At 41.6% G+C, this 26230-nt stretch overlaps 1 protein-coding gene across 2 annotated transcripts in view; it reads right to left on the reverse strand.

Annotated features, from left to right (window-relative positions):
* The window catches only part of PRKG1 (protein kinase cGMP-dependent 1), a 529338-nt gene that overhangs the window by 9956 nt on the left and 493152 nt on the right, over nt 1-26230 (reverse strand). For both annotated transcript variants that reach the window (XM_075505445.1, XM_075505444.1), the window contains exons 10-17: nt 25290-25386; nt 11297-11436; nt 7352-7441; nt 4932-5073; nt 2454-2617; nt 1364-1486; nt 1204-1266; nt 110-176 (exon numbers count right to left, since the gene is read on the reverse strand). In XM_075505445.1, the coding sequence (XP_075361560.1) occupies nt 110-176; nt 1204-1266; nt 1364-1486; nt 2454-2617; nt 4932-5073; nt 7352-7441; nt 11297-11436; nt 25290-25386 (886 nt within the window). The remainder of the gene's footprint in view (nt 1-109; nt 177-1203; nt 1267-1363; nt 1487-2453; nt 2618-4931; nt 5074-7351; nt 7442-11296; nt 11437-25289; nt 25387-26230) is intronic.

The raw sequence follows: 26230 nt of genomic DNA on the forward strand, positions 1-26230 counted from the left end.
AGCACATGCTATTGCCACTTACCTACAGCATATTAGTGCCCGAAGCTCACAACATTCATGTAAGAGAAACTTATTGGCCAGGAAGGAGAAAATAAGTAGGAAAACTTACACTTGGTATTATAGGAGGTGTCAGTGTCCCTTTTCGTAACCCTTCCCAGTTAAAGCCTTCAAACCATCTAGAAGGGAGGGAATAGTAGTTAGACATATGGTGAAAATCTCGCTGTAGTACAAAATGAAATTTAAATTGCTTAAACAGTGGGATTCATCTCCTGCAGTCATATTCTTCAAATTGTCCAATTAGCCTTAATAATTTTCCTTCTCATCTTTATATATGTTTTTTGGGACCCAAAATGAAGTGTGTATAGCAACCCAATGGTGATACCATGGCAAGTACAAATTACCAATGCTCAGAAGAAAACCATTCCTCACTGCAGGTGTCCTGGCAGCTGCTCTTTCCTTCCTATAGGGTCAATGCCTCCCATACGAGACCCTTAATGTCCTTTCTTCGTATGAGATTGGGAGCTAAGGGCATGCACAGGGATGTCCTCCTCCTGGTTTGGTCACCTCAGGTTTGCTCGAGCTACAGCAGCTTAGGTGGGTGGATGAGCCCTGAGTTGAGCCTTCAGTCTGTCCATCTCAAAATGTCTATCCAACCCATTTCTGTTGCTTTGGGGATGGGAGAAGAGAAGGACCAGCATGGATGGATGAGATAACCTGCTTCTGCGATGGGTGTCTAACTTGTTGTTATTCTCCTCCAGCAGTGTGAAAACTTACGAGACATCACTTAACAACTCTCTCCCATCAGAACAAAAGGGATGATGAATTAACATTACGGGTAGACAGAAAGCGTGTTGGGCTGGGGGGGAAGGGAAATCAAGGAAAACCTCGGAGAGTGATTTCTCAAACAAACAAAAAAATCCAAACAGGCAGTGGCCGAGTTGGATTGCTTCCAAATGCTCTTCTGCAGTAGAGTAATTAAAGTACAATGGTCATTGTGCAACGCGTTTTGCTCATACGCAAGGCTGGCATCTATTACCGAAGCACTGGGAAAAAAATTCTGATGGAAATTCAATTAGAGTCTAAAGCACACTAGAAGGTAGAGGCCAAAGGAGTTTAAGAAGAGTATTTTTTGCTGAAAATTGAAGTGTTTGAAATGCATGTTTCTGTGGGTTGGATCTGATGGATAGTGGAGAAGACACTTACTTGTGCTTTTGGATATCTTTCACTCCATTTTTCAAGTTCCCTAATCTTTCTGATGGATTGTCCCTATAAAATGAATAACAAATTGGTTACTTTTTTAATCCTTCTGAATGATTAATTTCTTTGCAAATAAGATTAAGGTGATTATATTTTATGCATTTACCTGCATAGTTTTTTAATTAAATTAGCAGCATTTTTGGCAATCTTCTTTGGAAATTCAATCATGTCTATTCCCCTTAATATGATGTTATAGGTCTTCATGGGGTCTGGGCCTGAGAAAGGGGGACTTCAGAGGGGAGAGGAAAAAGAAAAAGATTAAAAGCTTGTCCTTTAAAATAGCATTGAAGATTGATTAAAGAAGGAAAAAAAACCCAAAAAGCAAAACATAGTTCCCTACTGAAATCAGAAAAGGTAGATGACAACTAGCAATGCTTTGCTTCCTCTGATCTTAACCATTTCTCAGCCAAGGAGCTCTGATAGTGTCAGTGGTGCTGGCTGGAGGGAAGTACCAAAGAGTAAAGTAATTTTTTCTGCAGCAACACATGCTAAACCTCTCACTTCTATGATGGCCCACATCCCAACAGCCCGAGGAACAAGGGTCCGAGCAACGCTCGCTGGCTTATGCTGTTTGATGTTTGATGTTGTGATATGCTTTCAGTGGGGATTAATTAGGTTTCCATTGGTTTAACAGAATAGGGGCCTGGGTCTAGCCCCGAAGGATAAGCAGGTTGAGGTGATGGCTCCTTTTCCAGCTCCTGTATCCTGGGAGTGAGCGATGGGGGATGAGGTGAGGAAGTGCAAGGAAGCTGCTACTGCCAACATGAGCAGTAATATATACACCTAAAACTAAATAAGGGAAGGGATGGATACAGGGACTCAAGTCCCCACGGTGTCAGGTCGACCTCCTCCTTTTCAGACGTGTGGCAGCCCATCACTGCACTTTCCTGGTTGAATTGCAAACACTTTCCCCACCACGTTCACCTCACTCTCAGTTATAGTTACAGGGCCAAAAATGAGATTTTGGGTGTCATTTCACAGCACTTCCTAAAAAGTCTGCTCATGTCTTGCCCTTTGAGAGGCCTGCATGGAAGCTGTGATTTAAAGTGGAAAAACTAATTATTAGGTTCAGCAGCACAGTGCTGTGCTGCTACAGCACACACCAGCTCTGAGCCTTCCCCTCGCCTAATCAGGGTGACAACGGCAGAAATATGTGGATCTATTTTCAGCAGCAGCGCTGGCCCCAATGCTCATACCTGCCAGTCAGGAGTTCATACATTAAGATTCCCAGTGACCAGTAGTCTGCTGAAATGTCGTGACCTTTGTTCAAGATGATCTCAGGGGCTACGTACTCTGGGGTTCCACAAAAAGTCCATGTTTTCTTTCCAAATCCTATTTTCTTTGCAAAGCCAAAATCGACCTGTGGAAGGGAGCAGAGTACCATCAGGGCAGAGCACGAGAGGCAATGTCAGCCATGTGCTCTGCTCCTCTTGAAGTGAAGCAAAGCAGAAAGGAGGTTTCCTCGTGGGAATATTCTCCTAACTAAAGCATCATGGGTTGTTCCAGAACCAGGCAACTCCAGTGACCTTTTCGCTGATTTATCCTTCACAATATAAAAGGAAGATTCTCATGAAGGAAGAAGAACAAATGCCAGCACCGAGGGTTTCTTGGGAGATGTAACTTTGTATCATTCACAGCTCAGGTTGATTTATTTTGCTTTTGTCTTTTTTTTTTTAACTCCCAGCCTTAACCTGAGCAAGGAACTATTTAGGCTAAATACTGACCATTTTGGCATCTACTGAACAGTTCAGATTTGTCTCCCAATATAAAGAGCAACGCAGTACAAGTGTCCTCCCAATTTGCTTGAGTCTCTTGCAACGCGCTGGTGGGCTCACAAACCTCAGCGTGCCCCTACAGCAGTGCCCCTATGGCACCGGCAAGCATGGAAAATCATATTATACTGGCAACCAAAGCCGTCCTTTGGGGCCCAGGCAGAGCTCAGGTTAACAGGCTTACTGTATTTTTAGCTCTGCCCACTCTGCCCTTCCCTGCCTCGGCACTGTGCTGGCCCAGAGCCGTAGTCTGTAGCACACTCTGCTGTCCCTTGATGGCTGTGAGATGCTCCTACACCTTGAGCTGGTCAGGAGCAAAATGTCCTACGTGGTCACAGTCCCACAAGGGATCTGGGACACTTATGCTATCATGGATGTATCCACAAAGATCAAAACGTCTAAGGAGCTCAGGGTTGGTGATGGGACCAGCACAAACCCTGGTCCAGATCCTTCTGGGGTGGGGAGAAGGACAGTCCTGCACCTAATCCTCCCCAATCATCCAACACCTTGCTGGACCACCCAGCCTTAGTGAAATGCTGTAGAGGATAAACTCTGATGTCATTCATTAGGCTTAGTATCACAGTGACGCATGGGGGCAGCCACCAGGCCGTAAAGGTCCATGATGGTGATGGTCTGGCTTACTGCTCCCACCTGCTGACACCACTCCTGAGTTTGCCTTCCCAAAGGTGGGAATAGTCCCCAAGCCAAGACGCAGAGACCTTGGCCCCCCTGTGACTCTCAGGGAGGGCATCAGCCCCTCTTGGATGCAGCTCTTTTTAGGAGAGCTGCATCCCATCCTTCGTTGATGACTTCCCAAGTGCCCAGATCCTCCAGCACCTCCCATCAAGGGAAGTCTTTCTTTTCTTCTCCCCCTCTCCATGGTGTCACCTGGCATTTGATGTGTACCTTACATGCAGGGCACCTCTACAGTGATTTTTGAGGCAAAAAAATATGAGTGAACAAAGCAATACAGTGAAACCCATCAGTAACTCCCTAATTTGGGGGGTGGAGGTCTTGCACATGCTGCCGTCCTTGTTTGAGGAGGTGGATCTTGCAGGGGGACAGGAACGAGAAGGACCACGACCTTCTGGGAAGAGCAGTTTCAGGCAGAGCCTTACGCAGTTGTCCCAGAGGCGTTTGCACAGATCAATCAGGTGTGTTATTGGTGCTAAAACACAAGTGGCCCTTAAAAGCAAGAAGCTGTATTGGCCACAGTTCAGCAACACAGTCCAGAGCAATTAGTAATAATAATTTATTATATACATTTATGTATAAATATTAATATATTTTAATATAAATCAATTATAAAATAATATAAATATTAATACAATTTATCATATATATTTATTTATAAATATTAACCCATGACAGGGTCATGATTAATATTTCCATTAAGAATGCCTTTTTTTATTGCTTACACAAAGGACCTGACACAGAAACAGTAGCTTGCAAAATTTGCTTCACCAGTCACCTATAAAGCCCACAGATGCAAGCTTCCCTCTCCCACCAATATTTTAAGACACCTATTTTCAAGTTATTTTTTAGTCTTTCCGTAGCTCCAAAAGCTGGATGGATTTATCTTGATGCTCTTCTCTAAACATTTCCACTTCATGACCACAGACCTGAATTTGAAGCCAGAATTAGTGTTTCCCAGCTCAGCTGTACCCTGAGACTCAGTCTGCTGGAGGCAGGGAAAACATCCTGGTGATGGGTGATGACACCCTTGCCCTGATCTCATCTCAGCATCTACTGATGGCCACCATCAGAGACAGGACCCTGGGCTGGGTGGACTTTGCTTCTGACCCTCTATGCCTAATCCTGTATTCTCTTCTACCCCTAGCACTAGTTGTCTGATAGTAGTAGTGACTTTTTTTGACCAAACCAGACGTTGCAGGCACTCACCAGTTTGGCATAACCTCGATGATCCAGAATGAGGTTTTCTGGCTTGAGGTCCCTATAAATGATCCCTTTGGAATGCAAATAGGCAAAAGCTTCGACCACGCACGCCGTGTAAAACCTGGTTGTCGAATCCTCAAACGAACCTCTACGTAAAATGAGAGAGGGAAAGGGGATAAAGCGATTAGATCTCTTCCCTTACTGGACTTCACCCTACTGTTAAAATACCTATACAGTTTAGTAGAATCATTCTAATACCTGGAAAGTGCCTGTTGCTGAACTCACCTCTATATGTAAATTTAATTGCATTTACATTTTTGAAGTTAGCATCTTTGCCTTCAATCCACTTTCATACCAAACATTCATATCTAAAATATTTTAGGTTTTATTTTATGATTTCATTTCACAAAAGTAAAATTTACAAATCACTATCTTGCAAGCAAAAGGTGATTTTTTATTATAATCTTTGACTTTTGGGTGATAAAGCTATTTTGAGCTGTGGAGATTAAGAAATCCTGTACTAATGTTCATAAGCAAGACAAAAGGCAGAAAAATTACTGTTGCTGGGACTTGAAGTGTTAATTGCAAATTCAGCATAAACTGCAGTTTTGGATCCTCGTTTCAGCACCAGTTTGTAACCAGTTTTCCAAAGCAAACCATACCCCCCTGCCCGCCGGCAGCATGTGGTGGGAGCTGGCTGCGCTCAGAAGCTTGTCTAAGCTAGGTGGCAGCAGAACCACAATTTAAAGCCGAGAGAATTAAAGATGAAATTATCAGCCTCTGACAAAGACGATGAAAAATACAACCTGGCACCTGCTAACTTTGCTACGGCTCTCGTTTTAATGGTCCAGAGAAGGCATGCTGTTAGGAAAAGGAAGAATTACAAAAAATTTGTTCTAGGTAATTAATAAAGAATTTAATCTTTGCTTTCCGATCAATCTTTCCATTGCATTTCTTTCACTTTCCCAATTTAATTAAATGATGTTCCAATTACGAGCCTATTATATAGTTACATGTGATTCACCGCATCTTTTCCTGCCCCGTGGGTGTACTACATGCATGTCCCACGCACACCTGTGCAACCCACCTGCCACCTACCCACACACAACCAAAACCAAACACCACAAGGTCAAACCCTCCCAAGGCAGGAAATACCACGACCACATTTGCTTGTACGACATGGTATGTAATTACATGCTTTCCTAACTATATTTTTCCATGGCATTTCTGTGTCCCAACCGCGTAGTGCTCCTTGCAGAGTGTGGATTTGATGCATGATCCTGTTTCCCACATTGATGAGCGGCCCTCGTGTAATATGTGATATCTGGACTAAAAGCCCATGCAGAATTATTGATTTCCTCCTGCTCATCACTATCATACCTGACTGTGTCATAAATATTAAGAAATATTAATAGATATTACTTATCACAGTGCCTTTGTGATAGAGGTGGATGTTGCTATTCACAGTTACAGAGGGTCAGCAGCGGAGCAAACACTGAGATGAAAAATGCGGGTCTTTCTCTGGGGTGGGAAATTGTGATTTTTCAGATGACTTTGAAGAAGTCTGCATTTTTTACCTTGAAAATGTTCTTTCCCATGGATTTCATTCGCAACTGTGAACTCTCACTAACGCCACTGCCACTTCAGAGCCTTGGTTTATAAGTCCAGAGTCTAAAACGGCCACAGCAACAATACCTAAAGGTGCTGCCCTGGAAGGATCCTATCTCCAGAGCGTGTCTTGCAGGAAGGCAGTGAGACTGGCCTTGACATTTGCACCTCCTGCAATGCGTGGCCGCACCCTGCAGGGTCATTCTCTGCCATCATATATGGTGCCCAAAGTCTTGGTCACCCTTAAGACAGTCCCACATTTCCCAATCAGGTGCCTGAGCCTCCAGCCAGGCTCCCAAATGTGAGAAACAGTAGTGTGGGCACCAAGGACACAGCCGTAATTTCTGTGGTTGCAAAAGGTTGTTGTTCTAGGTAATTAAAAATTAAATTAATTAATTAATTAATTGTTTTGATTACAATTAAAATATGCTGACGCCTATGCCCTTTAGAGATGAAGACACAAGGAAAGGGCAAAGACTTGTCGTAGGTGCAATTTATCATGACTACCATCGCTACCATGACTACCTTCATTTTTTCAGAGAGGCCGTGACAAAGTAGTTCTGGATAAGTCTCCACTTACATAAAGCATTGTACATGTTGGATACAACCTAAATCAGTCTTTATTCTCAGTTATAACTGGGTTCACTTTGTCTCTAGTCAACTACATCGGAACAAAAATAGCTCCTCACCTTTCCGGGGTCTTAAATCAAACATAGCATGGTAAGATCCAGATTTGGCTCGTGAAAAATAAAGACCTTTGGTTATCTGGAGGCATACTAGAAAATACTCCTGCAGGACAATAGTTTCTTATAACTCACCTGTCCCTGAGAATTGTCCAGAGCTCTCCACCTAGACAGGCTTCCATCAGCATGTACAGGTACTTGCTGTCCTTGAACGTCCTGTAAAGCCTGTCATTGGCAAATGAGAAAAATCATAAATAAATCCACAATATAAGTGCAGGCACCAATCATTCCCACTTCTCACGGACCATGGGCTTCATCACAGGAAGCACCACAAGACTAAGGGTAATCTTTCAGAGCTAGTGCTACATTTAAGGGGATCATTTCAATGTATTTTCTTGGGTGGGAAATATTTCAACAGAAAAAGATGGGCACCTGAGTGGTGAAGTGTATCGTGGACCTCAGAAGAAGTTACCACTACTCTGGGTGCTACATATAAAATCTGCCATTTCTAACGGCATAATCTGACACTTGGCTTTCCAGATGTGCTTGAAAGAGAAGTTTTCCTACCATTTTCTATAACATCCATATCATCTTATTCTTCATGCTACAGAGTCCGGCTGCAGATCGGCAGTCTTCCTTCTATTTGGTCATTTCAAAGCAGCACAACCCAATTTGTGATTCATTTCAGAACTTAAACCCACTGATTTGGTAGAGTTTAAAGAGAACCCACGGAGATGCAGGTATCTAAAAGTGCTCTTCCTCTTCCTCCCAGGGACTGAATGTGGAGGAAAAATTGCCTAAAGGGATAGATGGGCCAGGCTTTATGAACCTGCCCTCCTTCTCAAGTACAATCTAAATTGTGTGGTAAAATCCGTGCTCTGTGTTTAATATGATATATTAAACAAATGGAACTATAAAACTATGGAAATAAACATAGGGAATTCAGTATTAGCTGTTTTATTTAATTTTAATGTTGAACTACGTTTGTACTTCTCGTTACATGTGTGGGTATATTGGTTCAGGTTGCCTGCAGGAACGAGCCTGCTGTATGTGGATACTGGAAAGGTTTCTTTGCAGCTGCACTGTTTAGAAATTAATTTTAAATATCTGAGCTCCGCAGCAGAAGGGGATGCTGAGAGATACTCTGTTATGGTGTAATTGCTCCATTCATGGGAATATCCAAGAATTAAAAATTAAAGGGCTGATGCAACACGATATAAATTAAAACAGGTGGTTTTGCAGATTCTAGCTCTTCCCAGTGAGTGATAAATCCAGTTATTAATCTCTTTTATGGAGCTGTGTGATGGACCAGGGGAAAACACAGCAGGATTCAGTTCCTTTTGAAGGCATTCAGTTAAATATTAACTTAAGGTACATGGCAAAACACCCCGGCAGTTACAGCTTGGCTCTGATATGCTTTCACATCACGATGCTAGACAACATTTGTCCACTGTCTGCATTTGCATAGCATCCAGCACACAGCTTACCAGCAGTTACCTGCTATATTATTGGCATGTTTAATAGAAAAACATCCCAGCAGCAGCAGCTGTGATGTAGGCAGGAGTTTGGGTACTGAATATGCTCAGTGCTGATCTACCTGGGCAATATTCTGTAGCTAAAAGGTACTGTTTGCAGCCACTACAAAATTTAAAGGAAAAAAAAGTAAACCAGTGTTTCAGAACTTTCCTTACTGTAGTATTACCTATGTTGACATTTAAAACCTCAGTTATAACACGCTTCTCAGAAAAAGTTGGAACAAACTTACTGACCATTTCATATGGTTAAAATTTAATGGGTTTAACAAAAAACCCCCTACTTCTTTCAGCTGGACAAAATATAATTTATCTTAATAAACATTTCATCTACATTAAGGTTTACAGAAAACCTACATATTCAAGAATCCAAAATCTGAGTAACTAAATATTTTTAATTGCTCAGTAATTTAAATGTTCCTGAAATAAGGCATTACTTTCTCTTGTTATGGTTGCCTTTAACAAGGGCTGAAGAATTGCTTTCCAGAAGATTTTATGGGCCTCAAATCTGGCCTAAAATGTGCAGAAAAAAAATCAAATATCATTTATCAACTGTAATGGAAGCACAAAGTTTATATATGACGAAACTGAAGTATTTCAGTAGATCAAGCAGTCATAAGTTTGAAAGAAAATAATCAGGTTCTTTGGGAATTTTGTGTTCCCTGTTCTGATATCCCAGAGTTTGTGTCCTTGCTCCAAGATAACTTTAAACCCACCTTTCACCCGGCATCTCAAAACACAATTAATCTACCAAAGTGATGAGATTTCTGCCCATAGCACCTAGAAAAATATTATCCCAGCTGGCCCAAGAAAGGGTACAAACAGATTATGAATAATTTTAGGATAGAAACTATAGCAACTTCAAATCCCCGTGGACATGCAAAAGGAGAAGCAAGGGGGAAAACCAGATGCAGAGTTTGATAAACCAGCGAGGATTTTCTAGCTGCGGCACATGCAATAGCAAAAGGTTGGACTTTATGACTTAGAAAGTCCCTTCCCAGTGCAGGATTTCCATGGGGTATTAAAAATAATTAAGGGACACTTGTTACTATAAAGGATGGGAATTATTGCATGATATGGAAGTAAAAGACCTATGGCTAACATATCCTTTTTTCACCTGCCTACTGAAAGAATAAAAGTGGGAAAGAAGAAGTATGTATTTTATTAGCTATGAATATCAGTGGCTCCATTAGGAAACGTTTGCAGGCTCGGGCTTCTTATTTAGGAGGGGGTATTTCTGGATATGGTGTCAAAATGTCCCTCCAGTTGGCTGGCTCTGCACTTCACCTCCCTTTACATCCCCATCCCAAGACAGTTCAGGCTTCAGAAAATAAATCCATAGGCTTAAATAGCCTGCAAGGTATATTTGGCTCTAGCCTAGGTAACAGCGGCATGTTTGTGAATCGAATATTACAGCGTGAAGGAAACTGCAGCTGGGTAGGGTGTCAGGCTGCAGTTGTCACCCATGAATCAGAGGCGAAGCCGTGGGCTCCGGGGGAATCCCAGGGATCAGCCCAGGAAGGAAACACCCCTTAGTGACTGATGGGTGGCCATCCAGGCCACACACTTGCCTTTGCATTTTTATCATAGGGGTTTGGTTTCGCCCCTGGGTTAGTATGTCTCTCTGGAGCAATTTTTGGGAGCGGGGTTGATCTCCTCCAGCAAAAGGCAAGTGCTTCAGGCATCTCTTTGAGGGTGGGACTTAGCACCCTTGGCTTAGATGAGAGGCTGCCCTTTTAGATACCTCCAGCTTGGTGAAATGCATTGCTCTGCCAGAGGTCCTCACCACCCACCACTCTTATCCTGACCTAAACCATATAAAGAACCATCTCTGCTTCCTGCTAACAGATACTTGCAATCCTTGAAGAGTTAGAGAACTTCGCTATTAGGGTTAAAACAAACAAAAATGCCTGGCACCTGATTTTATTCACTGAAGAACTGCATCTGCTTAGGTTTTGGGGAGGGGTATGGTTTTAGCACATTTGCCCATGATAAGTCAAGGGATGAACTGGATTTATCTAATACACCCTAAAGAGAAGCGCTGGATACAACTGTTTATTCACATGGCAGTGCATGATCTCAAAAGATTAAACCCTACCTTCCAGCTTCCCTTTGCGGGAAGGAAAATTCAGAAATTCAGAAAAAAGAGGAATGTTAACCTTGAGCAGGGGTGATGCTGAGTCACACTGTGTATGTCTACATGAAGCATCGCCCACTGGCATCAGCAAGCTCTGCCCAAGCTGCAGGCTGGGGGTGTGCTTGCTCCAAGAGCCACAAAGCCATGTGAGCATGGCATGGGGACAAAGCAAACCAGTTAAGACATGAGTCTAGTTTATGCTTGGGCAGACATCCTCCATGGGCAGAATAATCTCATGCTGGCCTGGAGAAGACCTTATTCCTTGCACTGTATCTGCAGTCCCTTTCAGGGAAGCTATGGCTAAAGTGTTTTTCTAGCAATGGATGGATTATTCCTGTGTGGTTGCATGAAATGCTGAGATCGGCTGTGCTTTGCTACCCCACAGAAGCACATAAGGAGGAGGGATGGTACCTCACAATGAAGTCTGAGTGTGCGCTCTGCATGATCTGCTTCTCTGAGCGGATGTGCTCCTGCTGCCTCGTGTCCACTATGTGACGTTTCTTCAGTATTTTCATGGCAAATGTTTTCGATTCTTCACTTTTCAGCTGGACCTTGGGTAGAGCAGGCAAATGCACTGGTTAGAACCAGGGCGCACCCCCCCGCCAAACTGTGACAGTCCAACTGCATGGGGACCCACTAATCCCACCACCCTACCTTCAAATAATTCCTCTCACCACTTCAGGCATCAGCTTCACTTTGGTATGAACCAGAATTCTAAATACTTTGCCTATTGCTAAATTGAAAAGCTGTTTCTAAAACTCCATGTGTTTTAGGAAAAACCCAACCGTCAGTGTTACTCTCAGGTCAGAAGATGTTACTAGTTAATGTACAACTTCCACAAAGCCTTTTCCTATACCTAGTAACAAATGCACCAGCTCTGGCAGGGAAATGCAGTCCTTGGATGTTTGCAGAGGATGAGTGGAGCTAGCTTTTCAACAGCACTGCTTGGTCATATCTTTACTTTTAACCTTAAGCCTCAGCAAACTATTTTTAGCCTGATTTCCTGAGACAAGGTTGAAGGGAGTTGTTTGCTTGCTTGCCGGTGTAACCCTGGTAACTTCTGAACCCTCAGCCATCCCCAGCCCGCTCTGAGGGACCAGTACCCATCCCAAAGATAGCTGGATCACAGCCATCCTTTCCATCTTGGCCATCCCCTCCTAGTCACCACCAAATGAGAAAGGAACCTCCTCATTGACCTACCAGGCCTCTTAGTTTGCTAAATTCCCCCAGCAGCTGCTTACAATAATATTGCCAGTTAAATGCTTTTCCCCCGTTATAGTAAGAGGTGCCATTTGGCAACTTCTATTTTGGTTTTCTTGTAGGAATTTGGCTTCAGCCAGCAGACGAGTGGCTTGTCTGTCATCAAGCCCCAACAGAAATCCAGCTTGCCTTTTAGGTTAGGAGACAACATTCATGCAATTGCAACTTATTTAATATAATATCTATTTTTATATTTTCTTGGTAACAGAAATGCAGGCTGATGTGAGACATGGCACCTTCCACACTTTCCCCAGGCTGTATACCATAACCTTGAACAGTTTCCTCTGCATTTGCTTTGTTCATGTAATGGTTCAGGTTGCAGGGAAAATGCAAGGAGGGATGGTACCCTCAGCACCCCGTCTTTGTCAGAAATCAAACTGGTACTCAGAAGTCCACAAAGATACATATAGCTTAAGGAAATGAAACCCAAAAGGCTGATTCTCAGCTGGCAAAGAGATTTCCAACACCACCACAAATGATTCAGAAATAAACCCTAATAAATGAGAGTCCACCCATCCATGGCCCATGCAAAGTTTTCATCCTAAGTTCTTCAATATGTATATATATATGCATGTATTCCTCTATCTGTTTTAAAACCACTTGGGGTTTCGGTCCCCAGAGTTGTGGCTTCTTATTTTCCCCACAGCTGCAAGCATTTCCAAGCCCACATGAAACTTTTCTTTTTCCAAAGGCACTATTCTGCATTTTACACCGAGACTTGTAGTTGTTAGCTTTGCATGAAGCCCGTGTTTGCCATTTAATCTTCAGGGAGATAAGGTACAAAGACCTAAATAATCCACATAAAATAAAGAAAAACATTTTTCCTCATCTATGCAGTAGAGCTGCCCAGTTATTTATTGAACTGGTGCTACACGGCGCTGCCTCTGCTATGTGGTTTGACCACAGCTCAAAGCAGAAGGAAATTCTGCATTTATGGCAGACTGAAAGTGATAAAAACATTTTTGCTTTGGGGTTAGGGTTTGGGGTTTTTTTTGTTTTGTTTCATTTTGAATAAATGGCATATGGACTTTAGTTCAACTGTTTGAAGTAAATTATTTGATATTATCCAATCTAAATCAAACCAGGCTGTTTCACGGGAGCAGGGAGAGAAATGAGGTGACACAGAGGGAATGAAGACATGATGAAAGTTAAGGTAAAATCTGGGCTGAGCAGAATTTACTAAATCTTGCAAAAAAAAAAAATCAATTAAGGTTTAGTATGACTAAGCATATACTTCTGGAGAACTTATCCCTCTTGCTTCTGATGACATTCCAGATAGCGTGGTTTCCCATCAGACTTGTCCATCTGGTGATGGATAAGCACAATCAGCTGCCACATAAATTATTTCAAACAAAAGTCTGTGCAAATCCCTGTTAGATATTACAGATCAGATTTGTTTTCTTTCAGCCTGTATTTTTTAAGTTTGGGTTGTCCACAGAGAAATAATAATGAACAGTGGAACCAAGAAAGTAGCTCCAGTAGCAACTCTGAACACTTCTTGGTCAATTTCATGAAACAGTAAAAAAAAAAAAAGAAAAAAAGAAGGTATTTAGCACTCTAAACTTACTTGAAACATAAATTCCTATTTTCCTAATGTTAATCTGTACTAGACATCAGAGTTAAAAATAACCACAACAACCTGGTGGAGGCTCAGATGAATAAATTCCAATATTTTATAATAAAGTCTAGTATGAATAAATCCCAGTGTGTCCCCTTCTGGTATTATCATTTTCATACCATGGATTCTGACTACCTAATTTTTGTGTCTTTCATTAAAAATGCTATTTCTTTTATTAATTACTGTTTTTTCAGGGATGCCTGGGCACATGATGGAGAGTCTGGGGAAGAAACCTGCTTTCCTATACGTACTTGCACAGCTTCAAAACAAGTACAGGAAAGGAAATTACTATGAGGAAGCAGAAGGCAGTGGTTTTATTTGGTGTTTGATAATGTTATCACTGCCACAAATGTTTAAATATAGAACAATCAGGTGGCTACAATTAGCTAATGCAAGACTTTGACCTAATGCCACAGGAGAATTTAGATCCATTTTCCATTCCCACTCCCGTCGTGCTTCATAACACAGAGGATTTGCGAGAGTTTGAGACGGTGGGGGGGTTAATTTGCATTAAATGTGCTGATGCACCAAAACAAGCTGCTGAAGTACAAAATCTAAGGCTTACATTTTGGATCACCTGGTTGTCCACCTGGAAAATGAATCCTGCAAACTTCTCCTCCTTCTTCAACATGCCTGAGTCCTCCCCTTGCTTTGGTGTTTCTGCCAAATGTGGTAACTGTGAGGACTATTTTTATGATGTAAAGCTGGGGAGCTCCAGTTCATTTCTATTATTTTTACAAACAGTAATTTATACTATTAAGCTAATGACAGTTAATAGAAAAAAACCCCATGTCTAATTCCAATCTCATTTCAAAAGTAGAAAAAAAAACTATCCAGGAATCACCTGGACTTTTTATTAAAAAAAAAAAAAAAAAAAGGATTAATATTGAGAAGCTGAGAATAGGCTGCTGAGAACACCCTGTTCTCCAATTATAATGAGAAAATAGCACAGGGAGCCACAGAAGCCACAAGGATTTTGACTCTCGTCTCAGAAGGAGGAGGGTATGTTGGGCAGGAAGCTCAGCCTCCCAAAGAAACCCACCACCAAAATCTCCCAAATGCTTTAGAAAAGGGAAAAGCATGCAGTTTTCCATGGAAGGCAGTTTACAAAGGAGCCATCCTTGTTACACAGCTCACAAGATCAGCTTTCACTCACTTGGAAGCAACATCTTATATTTCAAAGGCCCCAGCACTATTGATTTGGTGGAGACCTGCTGGAGCCTTGGGTTTCAACTGCTCTTCTCCGAGAGCAGCCGAGCTGCTAAGAAGATCGACACAGGGTAACCACCAACCTCCACCTCTCTCAACCTTTTTTTTGCAAGTTAAAAGAATTTCTGTTCCCTTCCCTCCTCCTTTTTTCACTCCTCTCCTCGTATTGACCTTACCCAGTCATTGCCCTTTCACCAGCACAAAAATCTCCAAAATGATCTCTCTTGGAGATTCAGTGCACTGATGGTAAGAGCAAACATCAAGGCCACTGTAAATTCAACGATAATATTAAAGTTGCATATCTGCTGAAAGGCCCAGTGGGAGGAAAAAATTAGAAATAAAATTCATAGCACTGAGTATACTCCTTCCCTTTCTCTCTACCTTCATACATGTTTCAGCTTTCCATTTTATGTCCATCTCATCACTGAGCTCTGACACATGGTCCATGTCTGCAATTCTGTCCCCAACTTGCACGGACTTAATTGCAAAAAGCAAAGCAGGCTTAACAGCTAACCTCCACCAAGAATAGACCTATGCCATCCTTTCTACTGCAATAATCCCCAAAATAGTGAATCCTTGTAAAGCTGTAGTTACTACTGATGCTCTCCTGGTCGGACTCCCTCCTGGTGAATCTGCCTGAGCTCTTGCCCTCTCTGTTAGAAATGAACCTCTGGAGTAGAATATAAGCTTGTTCAGTTGTGGAAGAGGAATACATTTTCTCTCCAAAAGACAAGAAAATGCAATAGGAAGCACAGTTAAATAAAGCCCAACCACCACCTTAAAGAGGTGATGTACAAAACTAGAGAGAGAAGAGGTAAAATTAATTAATTAGGTCATTCTGCAGGATCCAGGAAATGAACTGCATCCCAGTGACAAAAATAACAGCAGAAATGTTGTTTATAACTAAATGAGCCAATTGTAGAAGCAATTGAAGAAGAATAAGAAACAGTTGCTGTTATTTTGCATATATATGTATTTTGTATATACATATTTACATACCTATATGCAAAAAATAGAAATATATAACCATATCGAATCTATATGGCATATATACTTACATACATATATAATATAAATATAACATAAAAATACACACACATATATATTTTGCAAAATATTCTGGTCCAAGCACTGCGGTGATGGGATATCACACTTAGATTTGGAGCCATGGCTGCATCTTCAACCTGCAGATGCAACAGGGCTACACGGGAAGAGTCAGGCTCCTCCATCTTTTAGCCCCTTCCCATCACACAAGCTCACAGCAATTGCCAACCTCATGAAGAGGCAGCTATTCCTGCCCTCCACGTGTGACACCCTTCCAGACCTCTGAAGCAAGGAAGCCCTGCAACGTCAGAGCGGACAGGAGTTGAAGCAAGCAGCTCTCTTCTGTGCCAGCCCCAAAGCTGTCCTCTCCCCACGTGCCTTGCAGTCGCATGTCACTTGGGGAGCGCCGTTCACCTGGTGTCATCACCTCATCATCTCCTCTTTGGCTGTGCTTCAGTGTGATGCCCCATTCCCATGGCACCAGGTGTTTTTTTGGCAGTCTGAGTCATCACGACAAAGCTACCCCTGAGCGAACCCAAACAGATGGGTCACTATCTGAAAATACATTCAACCAGAAGTTCTTCTGAAGAGGACATGAGGACATGGCAGGGAAATGGGCTTCATTTTGCTGCTAATAAGTTGAATTCACAGGACTACATTTAACTTCTCAGCATTGAGAAAATAATGCTGCTTCAGTAAAGAAACTTTAACAAGTTCAGTATGAAGGGGTTGAACATGTCTTGGTAGCAAGTTGAGTAGAAGGGGAATGCTACAAGATTGGGACAAGATGCAAACACAGAGGAGAAAAGGAAGAGAGGAAGAGAAAAGAAAGGGAGAAGGAGAGATGGAGAGGAGAAGAAGAAGGAGAAAGACAAGATAAAGAGAAGAGATCCAACCTCTCCTGCTTTTCCAAGTCCTTGTTTCATTAGACCTCAGCTCGCTTCTCCTGGGCTCCCCATGCTTATATGAAAATGTTGGAACTGCTCCAAAAGCGTTGCTTTGCTTTATAAACTTCTGCAACTTCCAAAACACACAGTGCACTCGAGGCCTGATTATTTTTTTATTTTTTTTTAACACAGCTATAATTCACGTACAAATAAATACATTTTTACACCTTAGTGCTTGTTCAGACTTTCTGGGAAAATGGATATTGATGAGACAAAATCCAGGCCTCGATGGAAAAAAAGAGTAAATGGGTGTATCTGTGTGTTTCTTATCCTTCCTCTTTCTCTGTCTCTATTTACTATAAATCGTATATGTGTATTACGTATAGTCTGCAATGTGAGCCATTTCCGTGCAACTCCAGGGAGAGCTGAACTGATACAATGCAAGCTGACCTTGAAAATCTGTAAACATTAATAAATATTAACAGATATAGATGTAGAACAACCCCCAAAAGAAGGATTTATTTTCTGTGAAGACTAGTGAGGTGCCTGAACCTTACCTGGTGCCATACCTAGTGCCATACCTAGGTGCCATACCTAGCCTGAGGATATGCTATTGTAGCTGCACTTATCTCATTCATATCTGGTCGTCTATTCCTGCATGATCTTCTAGGAGAAGACAGCAAAGAACGTCTCCCAATTTTCTGAATTCCCATTTACCGCAGATGCTGTGCCTGTGGGTTACAGCTCTTGCATGGCCATGGGTTTTCCAAGAAGCCCTACAATTATGTTTTTTTCTCCAGGGAGCTGCTACAGATATTATTTGCCACTATGGTACCCTGTGCAGACCCTTGAAGCCATGAAAGAGCAACAGACCCAAGGAGACATGAAAGCAGAGCTGAACACATATTTATATTTATAGTTTATCCTTCCTTCATTTTGGCAGCTACATAGAGGTTACAACTGGAATGGTGTCTGCCACATAAAAATCCCCAGATTTCTTCTCGCTAATATAATGAAGGTATTTGAACATGAACTTTCACAGTGTCTGGACACCGTGCTCACAAAAACCTTGCTCATGAGCCTTTTCTGCTGATCTTTAAGGGAGCTGGCCAGGCTCCCAGCTAAATGGGAACACACACAGGGAGCAGAGTTTGTGCAAGTAAAAAATATTTCGTTTACTCTGGAGATGTGGCTTTTTCCTAAACAGGCAGTAACACTGAGCTTTAGGAGCTGGACAGAAGCTTTTCTTGAACTCTTGTGTCCACGACTCACAGACAAATTTCTTGTTGCTCACATCTCCTGTTGAACTCCCCGTGTAGGCACAGTGATACCTCTATAATGACAAAGATGCTTTTTAAAAGGACTTTTTGCTAGCTGTGCATTTTGCTATATGTGTATTATGTGGATATAATGGAGCCACAAATCAGTGCTATCATGAAATGTGAATATCTTTGTATCATGTTAAATAATAACTGACTCAACTGCAGCGCTCAGGAGCTGAAGTGGAATTGCTTTTGCTTGCTAGGTATGTCCAAGGTCCTTTATTTTCCACCATTTCCCAGCTAGATGCATTCAAACCAACAAAAATAGCAGCAGCTGTTGCTGAGTGCAGCACTTGTAAACTGAGCTCTCCTAATCCCAACAGCTGAGCTGCTGCACGAACAAAGCGGCTACTTTCCCCCCCCCAGCAAAAGAATACAGCATGCTTTTTGTACTAAATATATTTATGTTCTTCCAGGATGAAATAGATTTCCCCATCATAATACTCTTTGCTCTACAACTTGCTTTCTTCCCAGCATTTTCTGTTATTAGGCAAGAGAGAGAATATCTTGCTCATATTTATGTCTCAAAGCCTACTGTGGTGCTCAGTATTGCAGATCTCTCCATTAGGGTTTTGAAGGTACTTTGCACATGTCCTTAAGGCCAGATCCAGCCATTCTCCTGACCTAAGGCTTACACAGAAATTGTGGTTTGCATATCCAAATTACAAGCATGCTACCCAGTGCTTCTCACTATATCCTTTCCACCTCGTGCTCAACATCATGTTAGTTTTGGGTTAGCTGCATGCTGCGTGTGAACAGGTAAGGTGATTGGACTGGGTTAGACTGGAAAATAAGTCAAGACTAAAAAAAAAAGACCTAAGATGGCACGAAAAATAATGGAGTAAAAATTAAGTCTTTAGGAAATACATCAGGGTGAAAACTGTCCATGACAGTGACCTTATTTTCTTTACAAAAGTCTAGATTCAACTGGTTGGGAAAGCACTAAATATCGTATCACAATCTGAGTGCTATGGGACTCTATAGGAAAATAAATTGCAAAATTACACTCTATGAATACACCTAAGTATACACTAAAAAATGCACAGTCCTTAGAAAACCTCAGCTCTTTAACAATTAAAGTTGCTTAAACAAATACTGAACTGTGCTAAAACCCTGTAGTTCTATGTTTTGAACCCTGTACTGAAAATTGATATTCAATGCTTGACAACACGCACAACTAAGTTTTTTATAAGCAAGGGCATTGGGAAAAATTTGTTTCTTTCTATAAAGCCCAAAGGTAAATATTATTTTTCAAAAATGTCTAGAAGGAAAAGGCTAAAAAGCAGTGAGGAATGTAAACTGTTTCATGCATAAAATCATTCCAATATAAAGTAAATGCAGAAGAAGGGTTACATAGCTAAAATATGCAAAACCAAATGGAAAAACTCTCTACTGTGGTTTCTTGAAAATAACAGATGGACCTAAACTCTCCAACTCCATACATGATCTGGCCCCGCTCCTGAGTTTGGCTTTGTCCGCAATATAGCATCTATTTTTCCGTCTTATTCCTGCCTCCAACCAGAGCCGAGGCTTCCGGCTTGACAGCTCATATCCTGATCCAGCCTCTGACAATATTTGATGGGCTACAAATGGCATCTCATCTTTCCAAACTTTGACAACAGCCTTTCCGTTAACAGACAAGCCCTGAGAATATGTTTCCATCTACAAAGGATGTATTTAATTCCATTAGAATTAAAAAGCAAAGGAAAACAAAAAAAAAAAGCGCTGCAGTGGTCCAGCCCCATCTGACAGTATCACTAAAATTAAGCATCCTGTATATAGTTAAGAAGGGAAGGAAAAAACCCAAGCCAAATCTTCATAACCAGCATTTTTGCTCAGCTCAGTAGCAGTAGTTTTGTTGTCAGATGAACGTGGGATTTCCTCAGGCACCTGATCTTCAAATCCCTCACTTAAATCTCAATTTCTTCACCTTGACGGCACCCAGAATGCCCATTCTTTCAAAAGGAAGGAGGCCAAAGGATTTCTGACAATTAAAAATAAAAATTAAGGGATTTCAAAGAGAAGACTGATCTTTCTAATAAAAAGCTTCATAATAGCTGGAACAAAAGGATAGCTATGCAATTGGAAATTTCCACTAATAAATAACTGAATTATGCATCTGTCAGTCTATTGGAAGACAATTATGGCATTTTTTTCCTCACCATCTAATTAATTCACTAATGGTTTTGTTTACAAAACAGGCTAGAGGCTATAATAAATTTGATTGCACTTCATAATCTGTGGCCAGATTTCTCTTAAAATACAAATAAAAATGAAAAATGCTGTACTGTCCATTTTAAAAAGGTCACGTATAGCCCCAGTAAAATGTGGCTGAAACTAAGGCTTCGTTTTTATGTGTATGTCTTTATTAATCTCCATTTTGTAAAGGAGTTTAGCTTTTAGTGGCCACCATCAAGCCAAAAGGACTTCTAGTATATGGCACCATAAAACACTTTCATTAATGGCTTGGATTATGAAATAAGAAGAATGCTATTATCTTTGCATCTATTAAAATCAAGCCAGAGAGGGCTGGGAGCACTTTTGAGAAGAGCAAGGGAATTCAAACTAATTTTTACAAATTGAAGCGATGACTTGAAATAAAAGGGACACCATTTAGTAGTGGCAAAGTGCTGCTCCTAGTTGTCCAGCTCTACCTGAGCAGAGGAAGGTCCACGTTGGACTAATGTGCCTGGTTTGGGCATTGCTCCAAAGAGGTGAGAGCCAGCTGGAGACTGAGGAACAAGAATGATCACAGGCCTAGAAAGCATGAATTAGATGTAAAGCTCAAAAGAAGCACATTTATTCTGTTAAAGAAAAAGAGTTCTTCAAGGTTCATGTGATAATGGTCTTCAAATACATACAACCCAAACTCAAGGGTTGTATGTATTTGTATTTCAAGCCTACTATAGGCCACAGCAGGGAGATGTTAAATATTAGGAAAAACCTTCCTGGGAACCTCCTTCCCTAAAGACTTCAACAACAAATTAGGGAAAACTGGCCAGAAGTGGTTAGGAATATTTGACTCTGCCTGGACGACGATCTCTTTAGCTCCCTTCCAGCCCGAGGTTTAACGACCATATGGTTGAAATACGTGCTCTAAGTGCCACTGACTTCCGCAAAACTGCTGAATGTTAAAACATATGATTAAATGTTTTGCCAAGTCAGGGCTAAAAACTGAGACTGTCCTTAATCTGCCTATTGCCTGCTGCCTTCAGGATGTCCCAATCTGTATGTTACCCATAGGAGTGCAGAAGGCACAGCTCCCTCCAAGCTTGCGTACGTGCAAGGACGGTGGGTAAGTCTATAGGTTTCACTGGCATATCGGTCCTGAAAAGTGAACAAAGATGTAGCTGAAACTAAGTCTCAATCAAGCTTGTGAGGGGGTGTGGAGAAAATGTATTATTTTTGCAATTTTATAACAACAGGAGTGATTTAACATCTTCTCATTCCTCCACCTCTGAGCGGTTGTTGGAAGTGATAACTACATAAATGAATATAACAAAAAGGCATGTGTTCAGGTGTGGACCTGATTTTCAGTCTACCTGTGCTCAGCCATCACCTACATGAACTGATTTCACAGCAGTAACTCTAACACTGTATGTTCAGATACTCCAATACATTTATTTCAGAGCTGTCTAAAATAATCTTGATTTAAATCCAAAATAACTGACCTGGGGCAGATGATTAGAAACACAGGACTTAAAAAGAAATTAAAGAACAAAGACAAGAGCAATAAAGTTCAGGAGACATGATTTATGAAGGCTGAGCTACATCCCTGTCCTCTGCAAAGCAGTGCTTGGTGGGATATGAACCTGAGATGACATACTCATTCCCTGTTCCAACATATTATTGAGGCACGTGGATCCTAACACAGAAGATGCTCAACTGACACAGTGCTGAGAAGCTGAGTTGCAAAAAATAGTGGATGCATCTGTTAATCCATGCTATTAAAAAACAAGAATTCACTCCTACTGTTTTCTTTCTGCCCTGCTAAGGGAGGTATCCACCAGCTGGGTGAGACATGTCCTGGAGCAGCTTGCACCTACTTGGTAGCTCTCCAAAATGCGGGAGGGCTGTCCTAGGAATGTGGCACCAGCCGGCCCTGGGCAGACTGTGGTCTCTCCAACCCGCCTGGTTGCTTTTCAAACATTGAGGATCACACAGGTCCTGCTGTAAGTGAACAAAAGCCTTTATTTGCTCTTGTTCCAGAGGCAGAGCTGGTCCCCATCTAAAATAGCACAGCCACTACTCAGCTGGTTTCTCTCCTTGAGAGAAGTCTGGATAAGAGCTGATTACATAGTCCAGCTGGGGATGAAGGAGAACGGCATCCATAAGGACAAGGTGTGTTGCAAGAGGCATCAGGTTGCCATCAAAAACCTGAGCAATTATGTACAACACCAATGCAAATTTGTTGGAAATATCACTTGACATACAAAAAATAAAACTACCTAGAAAAACAAGAAAAAAAGGTATTTCCACATGTAATGTCCATAAAATTGAAAAGTATTTAAATTTTAGGCTGTCTCACCTAAAAGCCATGTACTTGTGTATGAATGCATTGAAAGGGTGATCTCTCCAAACAGGCAGCATTCACAGAGGTGTCTGGAAAACCAGCATATATTGACACAAACCACAGCTGGCAATTAAAACGCAGGCCAATGGGAGTGTTATTTCTTCTTGGCCAGCAAGACCCAAACTAAGCCTGAGACATTCCAGTTTCCAACCAGCCACCACCAGTTGCCTTCTTGAAGGATACGGAGATGCCCTGGGGGCGCCTGCCCACAGCGGCCGAGGTTAAGCTATAAAAATCTTCTTCCTTGCAATGTACTTTATTTATTTGATCAATTTTACTCTTGGAAAACACAAAAAAGTGAATGTTTTCCAGGAACAAATTTCAATGCTGCTGTGCACCAGCAGGCTACTGTAACACATGCAGGCAATAAAAGAGTCAATTCCTCCAACACGTTTTGCATTAGTTCATTTTTTAGCCTTAAATTATAAAACATATTTTTCACGGAGAAGATAGAAGCAAAAGTTAGCAATTCTAGGCTCAGTTTTGACAAAAAGAATATTTTCTTGTTTTAGTAACAAAATTTCCCTCAGTGGTAAAGAAAAATAATAAAATCTGAGGTGTTAAGCTAAACTTTTAAATATCTTTTATCCTTCTGTATTATTTAAGAACCACAGAAAATGACCTTAACCAGCATTTTCCTGCTTAGGAGAGGGGCACCCACCCCTGAAGAAAATCCCTATGAGGTGATGGAAATGTCTCTCCCATCAGTAGCCTTCTGCAGCCTTCTCCCATCAGTAGCCTTCAACAGGTGGCACCCAGGAGGCTTCTGAGATTTGGACATCTCCTAAGATTTCAATATTTCTACCTGATTGTGATCTGATACATTGAAGTGACAGAGCATGTCCACTCCCGCTCTTCCTCACACCTGGCCAAGCATCACGCATTAATAAGATTCATTTTTTGTCAACACCTTAAAGCTTCCAAATTAACTCTGTTAGCAGCCAGAGGTAGAGGACTGGCCCACGGCCATCAATAGCACAGTCCAATTTGTTTTCATATCTGTGCGGTTTGAGGGTCCCATAAACAACCCCTCATGAAGACAAACTCATGCACCTTCCCAGGAACATCTTGAGGTTTTCAAAGCTTGACAGCATGCATCAAAAAAGCCTTAAAATGAAAACAAACTTCACAAGGTCCTCCAAAAGATTCAAAACAAGTCCCAAACTGGTGGGTCCCTCATTACAGGTTACCTCAGGAGGTGAAGCCAGCAGTGTTGTTAATTTAGGAGACAAGTCTCCTGAGCTTTATGCTGTTGTCAACAGAGGGGGAAGGGCCTTCAAAAGGGAGGTTGAGTGCAACCTGAATTAAACTCCTGCTCTAAAGTTTCACAGCAGATGACTATAGAAGGAGCGGGGCAAGAACAGCCTTCCCAGGCTACGCGTGAGCTCTCGTGACTGTCTTCCAAAACAACAGTTGCTAATATCAAGTAAATAGATAAATAAAACCTCAAATCTAAAAGCCAGGAAGGGGTCAGCATTCTCACAGATGTGCTCTCCTCCGCACAATTTTACATACATCCAAACAGGAAAAGTCAGAAAAAAATCACATGGAAGAGCAAGTTGCACTTTTAACACAGAATTTACCCGTTATGTCACAAATAATCACCGAAACATTCATTTTGCCCGTTTTCCTGTTCCCAGCACTACAGGCATGTTTGGGTCCTGCAGGGTTATGGAGTGGGGATTCCCCTGAAGTTTCATGATGGCAGCAGTAACTCTGTTCACTTTTCTGCCCCTAACTTACAGGAGTTCCTAACATACTGTACTGGTGTCTGGTATCAGAAGCTCCTCCGTGCTCAGCACTGTCATGTAAACTAATCTCCCTCTTTCTATTATAAGTTTTTGTATTTACATGATATTACAAACGGGTCACACAACAGCTGCCATTTCAGTCTCCTCCCGCTCAGGCTTTGTTTTAAAAAAGACTACAGAGCTCTAGATCCAAGCAGAGCAAAAAGCTAGCTCAGATTTTTCCCTTGTTCTAAAATTCTGCAAAAAATAAGTAGTTTTCTGTGAAGTGTTGTCATAGTTCAGACATTGGATCAACAGCTTTTGTGATAACCAAGGAGATCTATCGCTAGACCTGAATTAGAAACTGCTTAGAAGAGACATCATACTGTTACTCCAGTTTTGCCTAAGTAAGATTTTAGATTGCTCTTTCAATCTGAGCACTCAACAGCCACACAACTCTTCAGGTTGTTTTTAAAAGGCAACCAATGCCATAAACATAGGACCACTTGGAGAGAGAAGATGTGTGCTCCTCTCTCAACCTAGTACGTAAATTCTTGGTTACTGCAAAGCATTTATTTGTACATTTTTATTTACTGGGAAAAGTAATTCAGCTTTCTTCAACCATTAGAAAATATATAATCCCATTGCATAATTTTCTTCCAGTTATTCGGGTGTAATAACAAAGAAAAATTGAAAGACTCATAAGACAGTAACTTATTCTAGGACATCATGCAAACTTCAAAGAAGAAAAGGTTACCTACCAGCTCAACTCGTCCAAACCCTCCAACTCCAAGGGTGTCAATGATGTTGAAATCAGACAGTTTCAGGTTGGCGAAGAAGGCAGCTTCGGCTTCGTATCTGGATTTTTTTATGCGAAAAAATGGAAATTTCTTAGAGGTGCAAACATGAGTACTGCGCAATACCGTACCCGAATGGCATGAGCGTGGAACAGCCTTTACCTGCTTAATTTCCATCTTATCTCTTACAGTTTGCTTTTACTCACAGTCATCGTTTTGCTGGTCCCAATTATAGCATCGCTCCGATGTGCACAGTTTTCCAAGTGAGAAAAGCAAACATGCCTACAATGCAAATGTCTGGTACTGCAATTCAGCTCCAGCTACCCAGCAAACGCTACATTTTGATATTTTCTGTTGATCTTCTTGTGGGTGGGGGTTTTTTTGGTGTCTTTAAGTATTTTTGGAAGATAAAGTCTCTCATAGGAGTTTCTCTTATCCACAGGCTGGCAGTAGTTTCTATAAATGTTTATTGAAAGTGGCAAGATCATTAAGGTCCCTGGAGAGAAATCACAGCCAGGTTTTATGAAATCAGATCCGATAAGCTGCGGGCTGGTGTGCAAATGCCTGAAATGAATGACTTCAGTCACATATCAACATTCCTATAACAATATCTTTACTTCTTTTCCTCCTATAAACTCACTTGGAGTAGACGTCTCAACCCAGGAGGTCCCAAAATCCAGATGCTCTCTCTTAAGCCCACGTCCAACTGTCTCGCAACACAAGTTCACCAAGCCCTTGACTAAGGAAGCATGCAAATCGAACACATGCAAGCCTGCCAAAATAAGCTTCCCATGACTATCCTCATGAATATGATTCCTCTAAAATAGCTCCTTGTCAAGGTTTATGGTATTTTTAGAAAGGCTTGGAGGGGAAATGGATGAACAGGATCCACCCACTCAATAAAG

This window comes from Mycteria americana, chromosome 6, assembly GCF_035582795.1.
Source record: "Mycteria americana isolate JAX WOST 10 ecotype Jacksonville Zoo and Gardens chromosome 6, USCA_MyAme_1.0, whole genome shotgun sequence".
Taxonomy (NCBI): domain Eukaryota; kingdom Metazoa; phylum Chordata; class Aves; order Ciconiiformes; family Ciconiidae; genus Mycteria; species Mycteria americana.